The 13,193-nt window shown below is 36.3% G+C and overlaps 1 protein-coding gene across 1 annotated transcript in view; it reads right to left on the bottom strand.

Moving 5' to 3' along the window:
- LOC129225254 (histone acetyltransferase KAT5-like) overlaps positions 1–6,026 on the bottom strand; it is a 77,157-nt gene extending 71,131 nt beyond the window's left edge. Inside the window, exon 1 of the mRNA XM_054859835.1 lies at positions 5,857–6,026. Coding sequence (XP_054715810.1) covers positions 5,857–5,904 — 48 coding nt within the window. The 5' untranslated portion in view covers positions 5,905–6,026. The remainder of the gene's footprint in view (positions 1–5,856) is intronic.
- Positions 6,027–13,193: the final 7,167 nt, after the last annotated feature.

The following is a 13,193-nucleotide window of genomic DNA, read 5'->3' as shown; positions in this document are numbered from 1 at the left end:
TACACACAAATGTGCTTTCAATACAAACTGTGCTTTGTTTTTAGACAAAAACAAGTTAACTATTCGGCGGCCGAATATTCGGCCTTGACTATGGCCGAATATTCGGTATTCGGTATTCGGCCAAATTACTATTCGTTGCATCCCTAGACTGATTACCTTCTTTGCAAGAGCAGCGTTTTTTCGCAAACTCGTGCTGCCGTTATTTTTCTCCTTTCCTTTCTCTCCCCCCCCCACACCCCCCATATTTCCATTCTAGCGAGCGTTAGATTCAATGACATTGTAATTTAGTGATTCCTCAAGTCTTTAAAAAAAAATGCAGGAACGGTTGCCCATCGGAGTTTCCAACCAGCTTGAAATTTTCCCTCAATTATTTCTAAAAATTCGCATTTTCATTGAAATCTTCAAAATCCCAGATAGTTTCCGTTTTCCCTGGTATGTGGACGCCCTTTGCTGTGGAGAAAACATTTCATCTTGTCAGCAATCACTCTCAATCGATGATTCAGATTCAACTCTTAAGACATTTTAAGAGCGTACATAATTTTCATTTATGCGTGTAAAGTTTGCACAAAAAAAAAAAAAAAACACCCGGAAATGAAAAAAACGATAGGATGATCGAAAATAGCATGGTAAAGGCTAAATTTTCAATTAGAGCCGAGTATTTCGAAAAATCAGGGAGAATAGCGAGCAACTCCTCGGTCTGCAATGCAGTGAGTTGGAAATAACAGAGTTATACCTAAAAAAAGTCAAACGGCGCAAGTCGAAAAGCCATTCCTCCTAAAGCACGTTGCAAACAAAACAAGCCCATGGCGGGAAACCGAGAGAATGACGATGTAAATTCGTGCTTATGGAACGATCCAGTAATTAATGCATATTTTTCAAATACTCAATTTTCTTTTTTAAGTAAAAACTGAAAGAAAGTCATCGAGTTTCTTTCCGTCCTGACTTCCGTCTCGCAAATTTTGTCCAAGACGGAAATCCGTCCTGAGACGGAAGGTCTTGCACCCATGTGCGTTGGTCCTAATAAGTTTATTAGTCCTCAATGAAGATCAATAGCCCTATTAAAGCTCACCCCTCTGCTCATTACTGCCTCTTCCAGTAAGCTATTTAAAGAGCCCACAACCGTACTAAAGCAGGGTTTATACTCAATTTTAGAAATAAAATGAAGGATTTTTGAAGGAATAAAACGAGACTTTGAATTAGTACAAATAGGCTGTCATTAAATGATGTTGCACTTTTTTTCAACACTTTTGACCCTTCCCCCCTTTGTAATTTTTTATAAACATATTGTAACAATAACTATGTGATGTCACTTTTTCTCACCCTGTCTCTTCCTCCAGTCACAATTTCATGAATCCGTCTCCCCCTCAAGGCTTATGACATCACTTGTGGATGACCCTTTTTAAAATATCATAACTGAAATTTACTAAACAATTGTTTTTTTTTTCTTTAACACAGTCACTTAATATAGTGCATCTACTTATGTGCTTTAAAATGTCTTTATATCTTTACTAAGATTATAAAGAGAGAGGGCGGATTTTTGTGTGTTTATATGTTCGAGGTAATCTCTGGAACCAGTGCACCTATTTGAAAAATTCTTTCACGATATGAAAGGTGCTTTCTTATTGAGCAACATAGGCTGTAATTCGAAAAAAATCCGATAAATAGTTTTTTTATTCAAATTTAGGCCCAAATTTCACGTAAATTGCCTATTATTGGCTATTAAAGAGGTCAAAAATTACTTGCACATATTAATATTATATATCGTTGGAAAGGGTAGAATTTTCCTCGTTCTATACAATTTGTTACAATGCTCTAACTTAAATACGGCGGGAGTTATTTGCGTTCTTAGCTCGAACTTTTTTAGGCTTAGCAGAAATTTAGGCACTAATTTCTTCATTATATCTATCAATAAAAAGTGAAGGAATTGTTTCACAGTTTTTTTTTTGACAGCATTGGAAAAAGCAAAATTTTTTACTCCAGATCTCTCTTGACCTATGGTCAAAAAAATTTGCTTCTATCGTCAAAGGAAAAAAAGTTACAAGCGTTTTTAAATCAATTTCGAAATATCATTTTGATTCAGGTTGTCAATCATTTTATTTTCGCTTTTCCATGGTTACGCTTTTTGAATCCATTGTTTATTTCCTTATTTTGCATTTCTTGAACTTATTTTATGTCATGTTTCCATGGTTACGCTTTTAAAATCCATCTTTCGCATTTTAATTTCTTAAAAGTATTTTAATATCTGTCGCCATTGTTTGGAAGAGTAATTTTGCATGGTGTTTTTTTTTCTTTTATTTAAGTTGTTCTTTAAGTTACTAAGTTATTCTTTTAATTAATTGTTGAATATATGTCACTTGACACAATTTTTGTTCTCAAGGAGACCGGGCAAAGCCGGGCAACGCAGCTCTCAATATATAAAGATTTGAAAACTACTGTTAATGTGATTTTATACCTTTTAGTTTGTTTGACGAAACATTTATAGTTGCCAAACAAAAAACATCCGCTTCACGCGCAAAAGGGCTGAGTTCCGGTAGCATGGTCGCTTGGCACGTTAGGTGCTGAGCAGTTCAATCTAGGATTATTGTTTTAAGGCAACCGTTAATTTAAATCATTGTTTTGGCAATTTGTTTTGAAAGAAAAGAAACTTTTGATTTGTTTTTATCTCAGTGAAATGTACGACATTTTCTTCTTTTTTTCTGACGATGATTTTTGAATGTTCCACGAGATGTTTTTTTTTCATTCGTCGGATGAATTATGATAGCGTGGTTGATGGGCAAGTTTGGCGATAACCAATAGGGCTGCGGAATTATTTTTACATTTGAAAGATATTATTTGATGTCTTTTTTTATTTATTTGGCGAAATATTTTAAATTGCAGTAAAAACCGCTTGCCTAGCTAAACAGAGTTTTAAAGCAACTGTAAATCTAATTTAATGATTTGACGAAAAGTTTTAAATTCCAAAAAAAACTTAAATAGTTCTTTTTTTTTGAAAAGGTGTGTATGCATTTTATACAAAGAAAAACAATCATTTCACATCAGAGGGGGAGGGGAGCGTCAATTTTTTTTATTCAACGGATTTCCATTAAATTTTTAACATGGGCATCGCTGTGCGGGTACTGCTAGTATTAATATAAGGCAAGCCGTTTTGGTACAGATGTGATATAGCCCCCCTTGGAGAGGATACAATTTTTAGCTCATTTCGAAAATCGCCAACTTTGGCGATAAAACTTTTTCCGGTAGCTCTAGTAACCCTGCAGAATATACCTGGGAAGTACAGATGTGAACTAATTCTTTTCGCACGTGTGTCCGTGGAGGTAGGTGCACATATGTTCCGCTCTTAGGGGGATTTTAATTTGAAGTATTTTTGCGGGGGTGGATGGAAAAGAATTTAAAAAAGAGGTAAGTGCACTTACTTTTAAGTATTGTGTTCTTAGATAGTTAGTTTTTGATATCTTTGTTACATATATCGCGATGTTTATTGTTGTTTTATGTTCTTTTAATGATTGTCTTCTTAATGTATTTGTTGCTCAGTCCTACTCTTAAAAATGCTGAATTTTATTAATAAATCTGCACAATAATGGTGCATAATTTCACACTTAAAACTGTGTCATTATTGTACACTGAACGGAAGGAGCCACCCTTGGGTGTCTCCATGAAAATATACATAACTGTGACCATACTCCAACTGTAATGTATATTAACAGTCGGAAGGATAACGGACCGAGCTGAGCGAGGTCCTGGCGAGCCAGAGGTCTCATAGTACTTTCGTAATGAGACCGAGGCAGGGCCGGCGAGCCGAGGTCTCATTACGAAAGTACTATGAGACCGAGGGCTCGTATCCCGGAGAAACGATGGAAAAAAATTAATGCATTAGTTTCGACTTGTAATTAATACAATAATTTATTTCATTGTATTTTAATATGTTTACAAAAAACCCCGGCCCTGTACATTTTTGAAGCATATATTAGTGATGTTTTTTGTTGTGCTTTTATGTTGTTTTTATATATATTGTGTTCTGAAGTGCTTTGATCATGTTTTTTTATCTGATTTTTTCCTGTTGGCGCTAAAAAAGCAACGCTAAGAACGATGTATGACATATGTCGTCATACATCGTTTTCTTGGCGACGCTTTCTTGGCGCCAACAGGAAAAAGTCGCCAAGGGTGGGGTATATCACATCAGTTCCGCCGTTTTCTTTAAGTACCGATTCCTCCTCTGTTTGTGAACTAATGTTCTTCATTTTTTTTTTTTTTTTTTTGATACAAGGGTTTTGAACGGGACGGTGAAAACCATGCCAACCCTGTAAACATGCATACATATAGGGAAATTTGATAACAATTATAAAAAATAAAAATAATAATAATAATAAGTAGATAAATTTAAAAAAATAATAAACTCATTCATATAAATTGCAAATTTTAATCAAGAATTCAACTTCTTTTTAACTATTAAAATATGCTGCATAAATAAGTTGAATGCTCACATACATTGAATAGTTCAATATAAAACATTACTTTGATACATTTTATTCTGTTTTTAATGTTTTCTTACAAAATACGATTTCTCTAAAAATATAGTTATGAACACTTTAGGACCGTTTTGGACAGGACAGTAAAAACTAGGGTTTTTACCGTAGTAGTGTCCAAAACTTTGCCAACCCTGAAAATAAGGACCTTTCATCTCATTAAAATTTAAACTTTAAAATAATGTTTCAAACAAGTTGCTTATTGGTATTTTCAACATTTTGCATTAACTTTTGAAGCCTAGAAATATTATTTGAAATAACTTTCATTTTCATGACAAGTAAACCATTTTCAGGATGTTGCATCGAATCTATGCAAGTGAAGACAACCAGGGGTTCCATAGAAAAAATTTACACTAAAAAAGAGTTCCGCTTATGAAAGAAATTAAGAAAAGCTGTATCACATGACAGTTATTGCCATAAAAATAGTTTAAAACACGTTTTGTCATATAGAATAAAAATCATGAAGTTTTTTAAAAGTGTCAGTCTAAATTCTCAAAAGTCTGTTGAAAAAGAAAAAACCGAAATTTTTAAATATACATATGTATTTTAAAAATTGGTTTAAATATTTAAAAATGATTCCAATTTTAAAATTTAAATTTTTTATTATTATTACTTTCAAAAAAAAAATTTTGAAGACGCATTAAGTTTTCTAACTCATATTAATTATCCCTAAATCATTCATACTTAAGTAAAAGTTATGCTTTAACATCTTCATTGATTTTAAATTGAATGTTCTTTTGTGCCTAGTCATATATAGCAGTGTTGGGTATCAACTATAAATATCAATTAAATTTTTCAATCGATTGATTAGTTAACTAAAAGTAGTGATTTCATTTTATTCATATATTTTTTACAATCTCAATTAATTCGATTAATTGAATGAGATTATACTAAGATTCCCCCTAAGATTAACGTTTATTAAAAATATTTAGTCTGAATGAAAAAAAATGGAAAAAAAGATTCTAAATTTGATGCAAAATGATAACTTTTAGAAAGTTGTCGATTTTTCTCCGATTGGGTTTTTTGGCGCAAGAGCTACACTACGCCAGACGATTATTTAAATTCGTTGTTTTAATGTTCAATTGTTTTAATTTATTAAATTTTAAAGAAATTTAACATTGAAATAGCAACGAATGTCTACCAATTTTTCTCTACGGTAAAACCAAAATAAGTTTTAGGCTACCGACATCGAAATCAAAGAACGCTTTTGGTCAAATGATAAAACTAAATTTGAAAATAATACTTGCTGAAAAGTTATTTCACATTTAATTCTTCAGGAAAACAAACCACACTTAAGAAAAAGCAAATTGTGAAAAAAAAAGTGAAATCTTACCGGAATATCGTCAGTATTATTACTAATAGTTGTAAACTCCTCACTCATTCTTGATATACAATAAATATAAAAGATACGTATATATACTACGCAAGATGTTCTCCACGTAATACATTTATAATTTCATCGTTTTTATGCTTAATTCCAAACAAAACATGAAGTAAACATCAAAAAGCGAAATATCTATTCGATACAGAGCGCGATTCTTCAGCAGTCTATGCCTCTACGCGCATGCGCCTTGGCGAAATATAAGAAGCCAAAGAACGATAAAGTAGCAATATTAGGCAACTCCCGTTGTGTTAAAGTATACTGATTGACGTCAAAGTACATCGGTTGAATATTGTTTTTAAAACGTTTCCAAGATTAACCGTTTTAAAAATTTTGCTTTTGAGTTTAAGAACAGGGCCATCCCAAAGGGAGGGGGCGAGCGGGGCAATCACCCCGGGTGCCATAAAATGAGGGGGCGCCGCAAGGCGCCCCTCGTTTTGACGGAATACGACAACATTCACACGAAAACGATATTTTCGTGTGAATCTGTGTCCCTCATTTTGTATATCATAGACAGTCATAAACACACAAAATAGAGAATCGTTGCAATGATGCTCTATTTTATCTAGGGCACGAAAATATTCCTCTCTCTAAAGTCTCCAAAACATTCGTTTCCTTTGTATCATTAAAAAGCAGATACAATTTCTGAGAATCAAACAAAAGGCACTTCTCCATTCTCCTGCTTGAATTCTGCCCTGCGTGCAGTGACGTAACCATAGAAACGTTTTAAGGGAACACATTCAAAAAAAACAAAAAAAAAAAATCTGTGACCCACTTCCCCCACTTAACTCTAATTTGAATTCCGAAATTCAAATGATATGTTTTTCGCAATCACGAGTTGCGACAAGACCCTACTGATTAGAGTTATTGTTTCTAGAAATGGCTCCCCCCCCCCCCCCAAGCATGACCCTCCACTAGACGTTAAATCCCGGTTATCACAAATTTGCCATTTCAACTGCGTTTGCGTGCGGACTTAGCTTTTTGGGCTTTCTGTTTTAATATTTCGTGTTGCTTGTGTATACTTTTTGGGCTAACACCTCCAGAAGTATCGTTTCACTTGGAGGACATTGTGACCACGAGTATATTTAACGTCGCCCAGTCACCATTAATGACGATGGCGGATCTTCGACCAGCGAGGATCGAACCCGAGACCCTATGGCCCCAAGTCCAATGCCTAGAACATTTTCACGGCGATTTCGTGATATATTATATGAAACTACGGATATGACTAACTGATAATCTTAAGAGAAAAATGACACTTGAATATTTATTGGTTTGGAAATATTTATTTAACATAAATGTAAAACACGTTGTGTACTTCAAAAATGATTAGACAGAAATTCGTCTTTTGCGGATATTTTACGTTTGGCGTAAACAACTTAGTGTTATACATTTTTATTTAGGTTGAGGGTACGGCTTTGTATTAGAAGTGATGCTGCAATTCTTGTACACTCTTCTGAGGTTAAAAATTTGGTCCTGAAAACGGACAGAAAAATCAAACACCGAATCCATTAATAATTAAGAAGCAAAATTCAATCTTTATCGAGGCCTAAAAACTAAATCAAAGAAAATTTTGTGATTTCTAATTTTAATCTGTTGCTATCTCATATTTAAAACCAAATTTAAAATGTTTGTAATTAATTTTAGCAAAATTTTTGAAATCAGCTAAGTTCGCGCGCAAGCGCAATTGAAATGGCAAATTTGTGATAACCGGGATTTAACGCCGAGTTGACCCTTCTGGGTGGTTACGTGTGTATAGTTGTGTGTGTAGGCTTATGTGTGTGCACGTAGGCGTGTGTGTGTGAAAAGGCGACCGCGCGTCGAAATGGGAAGATTGGGCGCCGAAGATTGGGCGCCGTGAACTTTGGGCGCCGAGCATATTGTGCCCAGTATTCCCGGGGCCTAAAATGCTCGGCGCCCAATGTTCCCGGCAGCGAATTTTGAAACGCCCTCAATGCTTACATTACGGTAGCTACCAGTTAGTTAACCACGTGACAGCTAATGATCACGTGCTCCAATCAACTGTTCAGAACGGTAACCGGTTGATCATAGAACGCTGCGGTTAGTAACCGGTTTTAATTTCACGATTTACTGTTTTTTGTGTTGTGAAATATTTCCGTTTTCGTAGGGTTTCTTCTGAATCTTAATTTACGTCTGTATTGTTGTTATGTTTGGAACCCTTTCCCCCAACTACCAATCACTTCTGAAGTGCTCCAAATTCAGAGTTAATTACAATACAATATGAAAAGCAACCCCTTCTGCAAGTTTTCCGGATTTTTCGCATTTATTCATGAATGTAAGGGAAAAAACGGAAACGAACAAGTTCAATGGGTGCAAGAATGCACTAGCCAAGGGCACTGACTTTGGCCCCCCTCTCTAACTTAACTATCACAGGTGCTATGAATTCAAAGTCAATTATACAATATTTGCTGTAAACTTCTTTGATAGAGAACATTTTAATGTAATTAAGATTTTGGTGCAATCTGCAAATTGTTATCAATTATCAGTTCATTCAGGCACAAAATGAACAAGGCCAAAAAAAAAAAATTTTTTTTAGAGCTCTGAATATATTATTATCATTAGCATACAAATGAACTCACACCTATTAGACTATAATGATTTAGTACATTTAAGGAGTGACACAAGCTCGGAGCATAAAACAAGCGAAATGGAAAAGCTTACAGTTCCTGCTGGGGTCAATGACTACTGATTGCGAGTAGTTGGTGGTAGCCAAAAGTGTCATTTTAATTTTTTCTAGGAAAGGGGGGGGGGGAGTGTGCAAAGGCTGACACTGGTCGCTCAAATTCTCACGAGCCCCACAGAGCATAGGAGCAGTGACTCAACATCTTCCCACCCATCCTTTCCCCTTTTTATTTATTTTTTTTTTTTATAAAACTAAAAACTGAGACAGATGAAGGTGAAATTAAATAGGTGAAATTAAATTAAATGAAAAGGATTATATTCTTTCCTGAGATAAAATGTATTTCTTAGATCATTAAATAGTAGTATTTTTTACAGATTTTCTCACGACATTTTTATTGTTAAAAAACTTTATGAAATAACCAAAATCTTCAACATATATTGTTCAGAGAAAACCAATAAATTAAAACATCAACAACATACGAGAAGCGCACTCAGATTATATTTCAGTTACTATTCTCAAGAATAAAAAAAAAAAAAATCAACAGTCAAAGAAACTCATTTTGAAACAGCATGTATTATCTACCATGTTAAAATCTGTTCTGCGTCTCTTTCAATGTGAGTTTATTGCGAATGTTTACAGCAAGCAGAATTTTCCAAACATAACAACAATACAGACGTAAATTAAGATTCAGAAGAAACCCTACGAAAACGGAAATATTTCACAACACAAAAAACAGTAAATCGTGAAATTAAAACGAACTAAAACTTTAAACAGCAATATTTCGCATTGCAATTTCTACCTCACAATTTAAAGGGGCTACTCTGTTTACATTTTACTCGGGGTTGCTTTAATGTATCCAGGTTACCATGCTGTTTAATAGAACGCGCTGGTTGCTAACCGCTGCGTTCTACCATCAACCGGTTACCGTATTAATATGAAGCACGTGATCATTAGATGTCACGTAATCGATTAACCGTTAGCTACCAGTTGAGCTCGGCGAACGCAAGCATTCCTTGCGTTCGACGAACCTCGCCGGTCGACCGGTTACTAACCCCGGCGTTCTATGATCAACCGGTTACCATTATAAGCAGTTGATTGGAGCACGTGATCATTAGCTGTCACGTGGTTAACTAACCGGTAGCTACCGTAACGTAAGCATTGAGAGCGTTTCAAAATTCGCCGCCGGGAACATTGGGTGCCGAGCATTTTGGACGCCGGAAACATTGGGCGCCGAGCATTTTAGGCCCCGGGAATACTGGGCACAATATGCTCGGCGCCCAAAGTTCCCGGCGCCCAAGCATGTCCATCCTCCTGGGTGCTTACGTGTATATAGTTGTGTGCGTGTGTGTGTAGGCTTATGTGTGTGCACGTAGGCGTGTGTATGTGTGTAAAGGCGTGCGCGCGTAGTGGAGTGTGTATGAGCATGCGTGTGTAGGACATGAACGCCGCCGCCCAGCAAAAGTGGATTCCGGTGGACAGTGCTCAGGATTAGCAGCACCGCCGCCGGTGGACGGTGGTGCTGCAGCCTGCTGGTCCAAGCTGAAAAGGAACCACAACGTCAAGGACTGTCAAATGAGAACAATAAGCAATCGTGATTGCTCAAAAAAAAAATCTTTTTTATAGGATATAGAAAAAAGGGTCTAAAGCTGTCCGGTCAAAATTTTGGAACTTTTAGTTTTAAAAACGAAATTTTAGCCTTAAAAATTCGATTGCAGGTCATGTTTATTGACGTTACGGAGGGAGGGAGCTCAGAGACTGTTTCCGATCAATTATTTTTTTAAATAGATTTTGTAATCAATTCCTTCTCCCCCTGCAAGTTTTCGAAATTGAAGTTTAAAAACCGAACTTTAGACAAACTTTGCGCGTTCTTCAAAATTAGCGTTTTAGCTCCAAAAACGCTATTCTGAGCGAGTTTCGATGTTGTTGAGTATTTATGGGCTTCAATACTTACAAATATTTGATGTGAAAGAAGAACATCTTTGTTAATAACATATATGAAAGCTGATATTAATGCAACATTCAAATAGCGGCCGCACATCACGTTCCACGTAAAGCGGACAGAGTAACGTTTTCCGAAAAGGGAGAAGCATTCATACTTTGCGGAACGCGAAAAGGTCACATGTCAGTCTCTCATCCAATAGAGAGAGCGGGCTCATCTCGTATAGACCAATGCAATGCGACGCCCAACTCTACGGACGTCAGAGCCGTCAGAAATCTGGCTTCTCGTCCCGTCGACAGGTCCTGTACAATACGGCTTGCTGTCGTGGCAACGCCGGTCGAAAACTGGTTTTAGGGAGAAAAGCATACGTCGGTGACGGATGTGCGGACGTAGTGTAAATGTTGCATAAGTTGGTACAAGTAAAACCAAAAAAACTCTTGAAAAGAATCATTGGATGAGTCTAGATCGAAACTTAATTTTGCTAATTTACTTCGATGAATACATTTTTCTATTTATAATCAGCTAAATATTTATTCGTGTTCTTAGTTTGATCAATATGAATAACTCAATTTTAATTTTTTTTTTAATTTTTTTTTTTAAAATCTAGTGAGATAACATTTTACTAGATAATTGGATTTTCAGCATTTTTATTTTTCGAAAAGTTTTTAGGGCATTAAAATGTTCCACAAATATTCGAAACAGATTTATTTTGCTTGTGTTTTAATTTGTACTATGCATAGCCTTCTGATTGTTCTGTTCATTTATATGTAAAAAAAAAAAGCATGTATTATGCATTGATGTTACTAACTTGATTTTTCTGTGCGTATAGGGACGGACCCCCTATACACATAGCCCCCTAACCCAGGGGCGGACTGGGTCCCTCAAAAAGGCGCCAACCTTGAAGGGCGGAAAAAAAAAAAAAAAAAAAGATAACTAATTTGAATTTTGACATCTTGAATTCAAATTCAGGCGTGTGTGTTTGTGTCTGCGTACAAGGTATGTGTGTATGGGTATGTGTGCGTGTGTGTAATGCATGATATGTGTGTGTAGGGTATGGACGCAACCTGGAGACGGTTTTCGATAGAGGAGCAGCATCAGGAGCGGCCCGGTCGACGATGGTACTAACAGAGGAAGACGGGGGAAGAAAATAAAATCATAAGAATTCAAAACAGTCAAATGAGAACAATAAGCACTGTAATTGCTCAAAAAAAAAAAAAAGAAAAAAAACGAAAGCGCATATGTTTGATAGTGCAAAATAAATAAATAAAAAAAACGAAGGCGTGCAGAAACAAAATCCTTGAACGCACCCTGCTTAATAATGAGGGCACAAAAAAAAAAAAAAAAATAATTTGAATTTTGTCATCTTGAATTCAAATTATGTTTTTCGCAATCACGAGAGTGTGTTTGTATGTGTGTGTGGGGGGGGGGGGTATGTGTGTAGGCATGTGTGTTTGTGTCTGTGTGCAGTCATGAGTGTGTGTGGGTAGTTGTGTGTATGAGTGTTTGTGTGCGTGGGGGCGGGGTATGTGTATGTGTGTGTGTAAGCATATGTGTTTGTGTCTGTGTGCAGGCATGAATGTGTGGGCAGTTGTGTGTATGTGTAGGTGTCTGTATGCATGCGTGTGTGTATGTGTGTGTATGGTGGTGTTTGTGTATGTGCGTTAGTGTGTGCGTGTGTGTATCTATGCGTGTGTGTGTAGGATATGGACGCAACATGGAGACGGATTTCGCTAGAGGAGCAGCTTCGTGAGGCCGGCCGACGCGACGGGTGGTCCTGGCAGAGGGTGGCGCCGCGCCAGTGGGAAAAATGATAGCAACGCCAAAAACAGTCAAATGAAAGCAATAAGCAATCGTGATTGCTCAAAAAAAAGAAGAGAAACTAAAAACACACAGGTTCGAGCAGGGTACAAAAGGAAAAAAAATAATAATAAAGGCGTACACGTTCGAAAACACAAAAGAAAAAAATAATGATAAAGGCGCACAAGTTATAAGGGGCAAAAATAAATAAAATTTTAAAAAACGTAATTTGTATTTTGACATCTTCAATTGAAGTTATGTTTTTCGCAATCACGAGTTGTAGGCGTGAGTGTGTGTGTATGTATGCGTATGTGTTTGTGTCTGTGTGCAGGCATGAGTGTGTGGGTATGTTTGTGTGTGTGTAGGTGTATGCAGGGCCGGACTGGGTGGTCAACAGGGCGCGGGGAAGGTTGAATTGAAGGGCGCCGATTTAGCCTCCATAATATCAAAGAAATTAACATTTAGTGTGTGTGTGGGGGGGGGGGGGGTTAAGGGAATAAAAAATCACTGAGAAGTAAATAAAGAAATTTTTTTGTTACAGAAAATGTCCAAACGAGAAGTCATATTTTTTGCAAGTTCAAAAATAGTAGGAGAGACCTCTCCCCCCCCCCAAGAGTGTTGGCATATACCCTTAAATATTACTGATTATCCATAGAAAAAGTCCCAAAACAAAAAAGAGAGGAAAGACCACCAAAATACCCACTGAAAATTTGAAGAAAGCCGGGAAGCGGTGGTTGTGAAATGAGAAATATTTTCTAGTTTTGAAGAATGAGAATAAGTTTTGCTAAATGTTTCTCAATAGGCACTTCTTCCGAAAATTCATTGTTTGTTCGTCTTTCTTCAGAAATGCATCGATCGTTTACTAGTTAACAGTATTAGGAAACAACACCTCTTGCCGTGATACCTTTT

This window comes from Uloborus diversus, chromosome 6 (genome assembly GCF_026930045.1).
Source record: "Uloborus diversus isolate 005 chromosome 6, Udiv.v.3.1, whole genome shotgun sequence".
In the NCBI taxonomy this organism is placed as follows: domain Eukaryota; kingdom Metazoa; phylum Arthropoda; class Arachnida; order Araneae; family Uloboridae; genus Uloborus; species Uloborus diversus.
The sequence above is the reverse complement of the archived record's forward strand: the minus strand, read 5'-3'. Positions and strand labels throughout refer to the sequence as shown.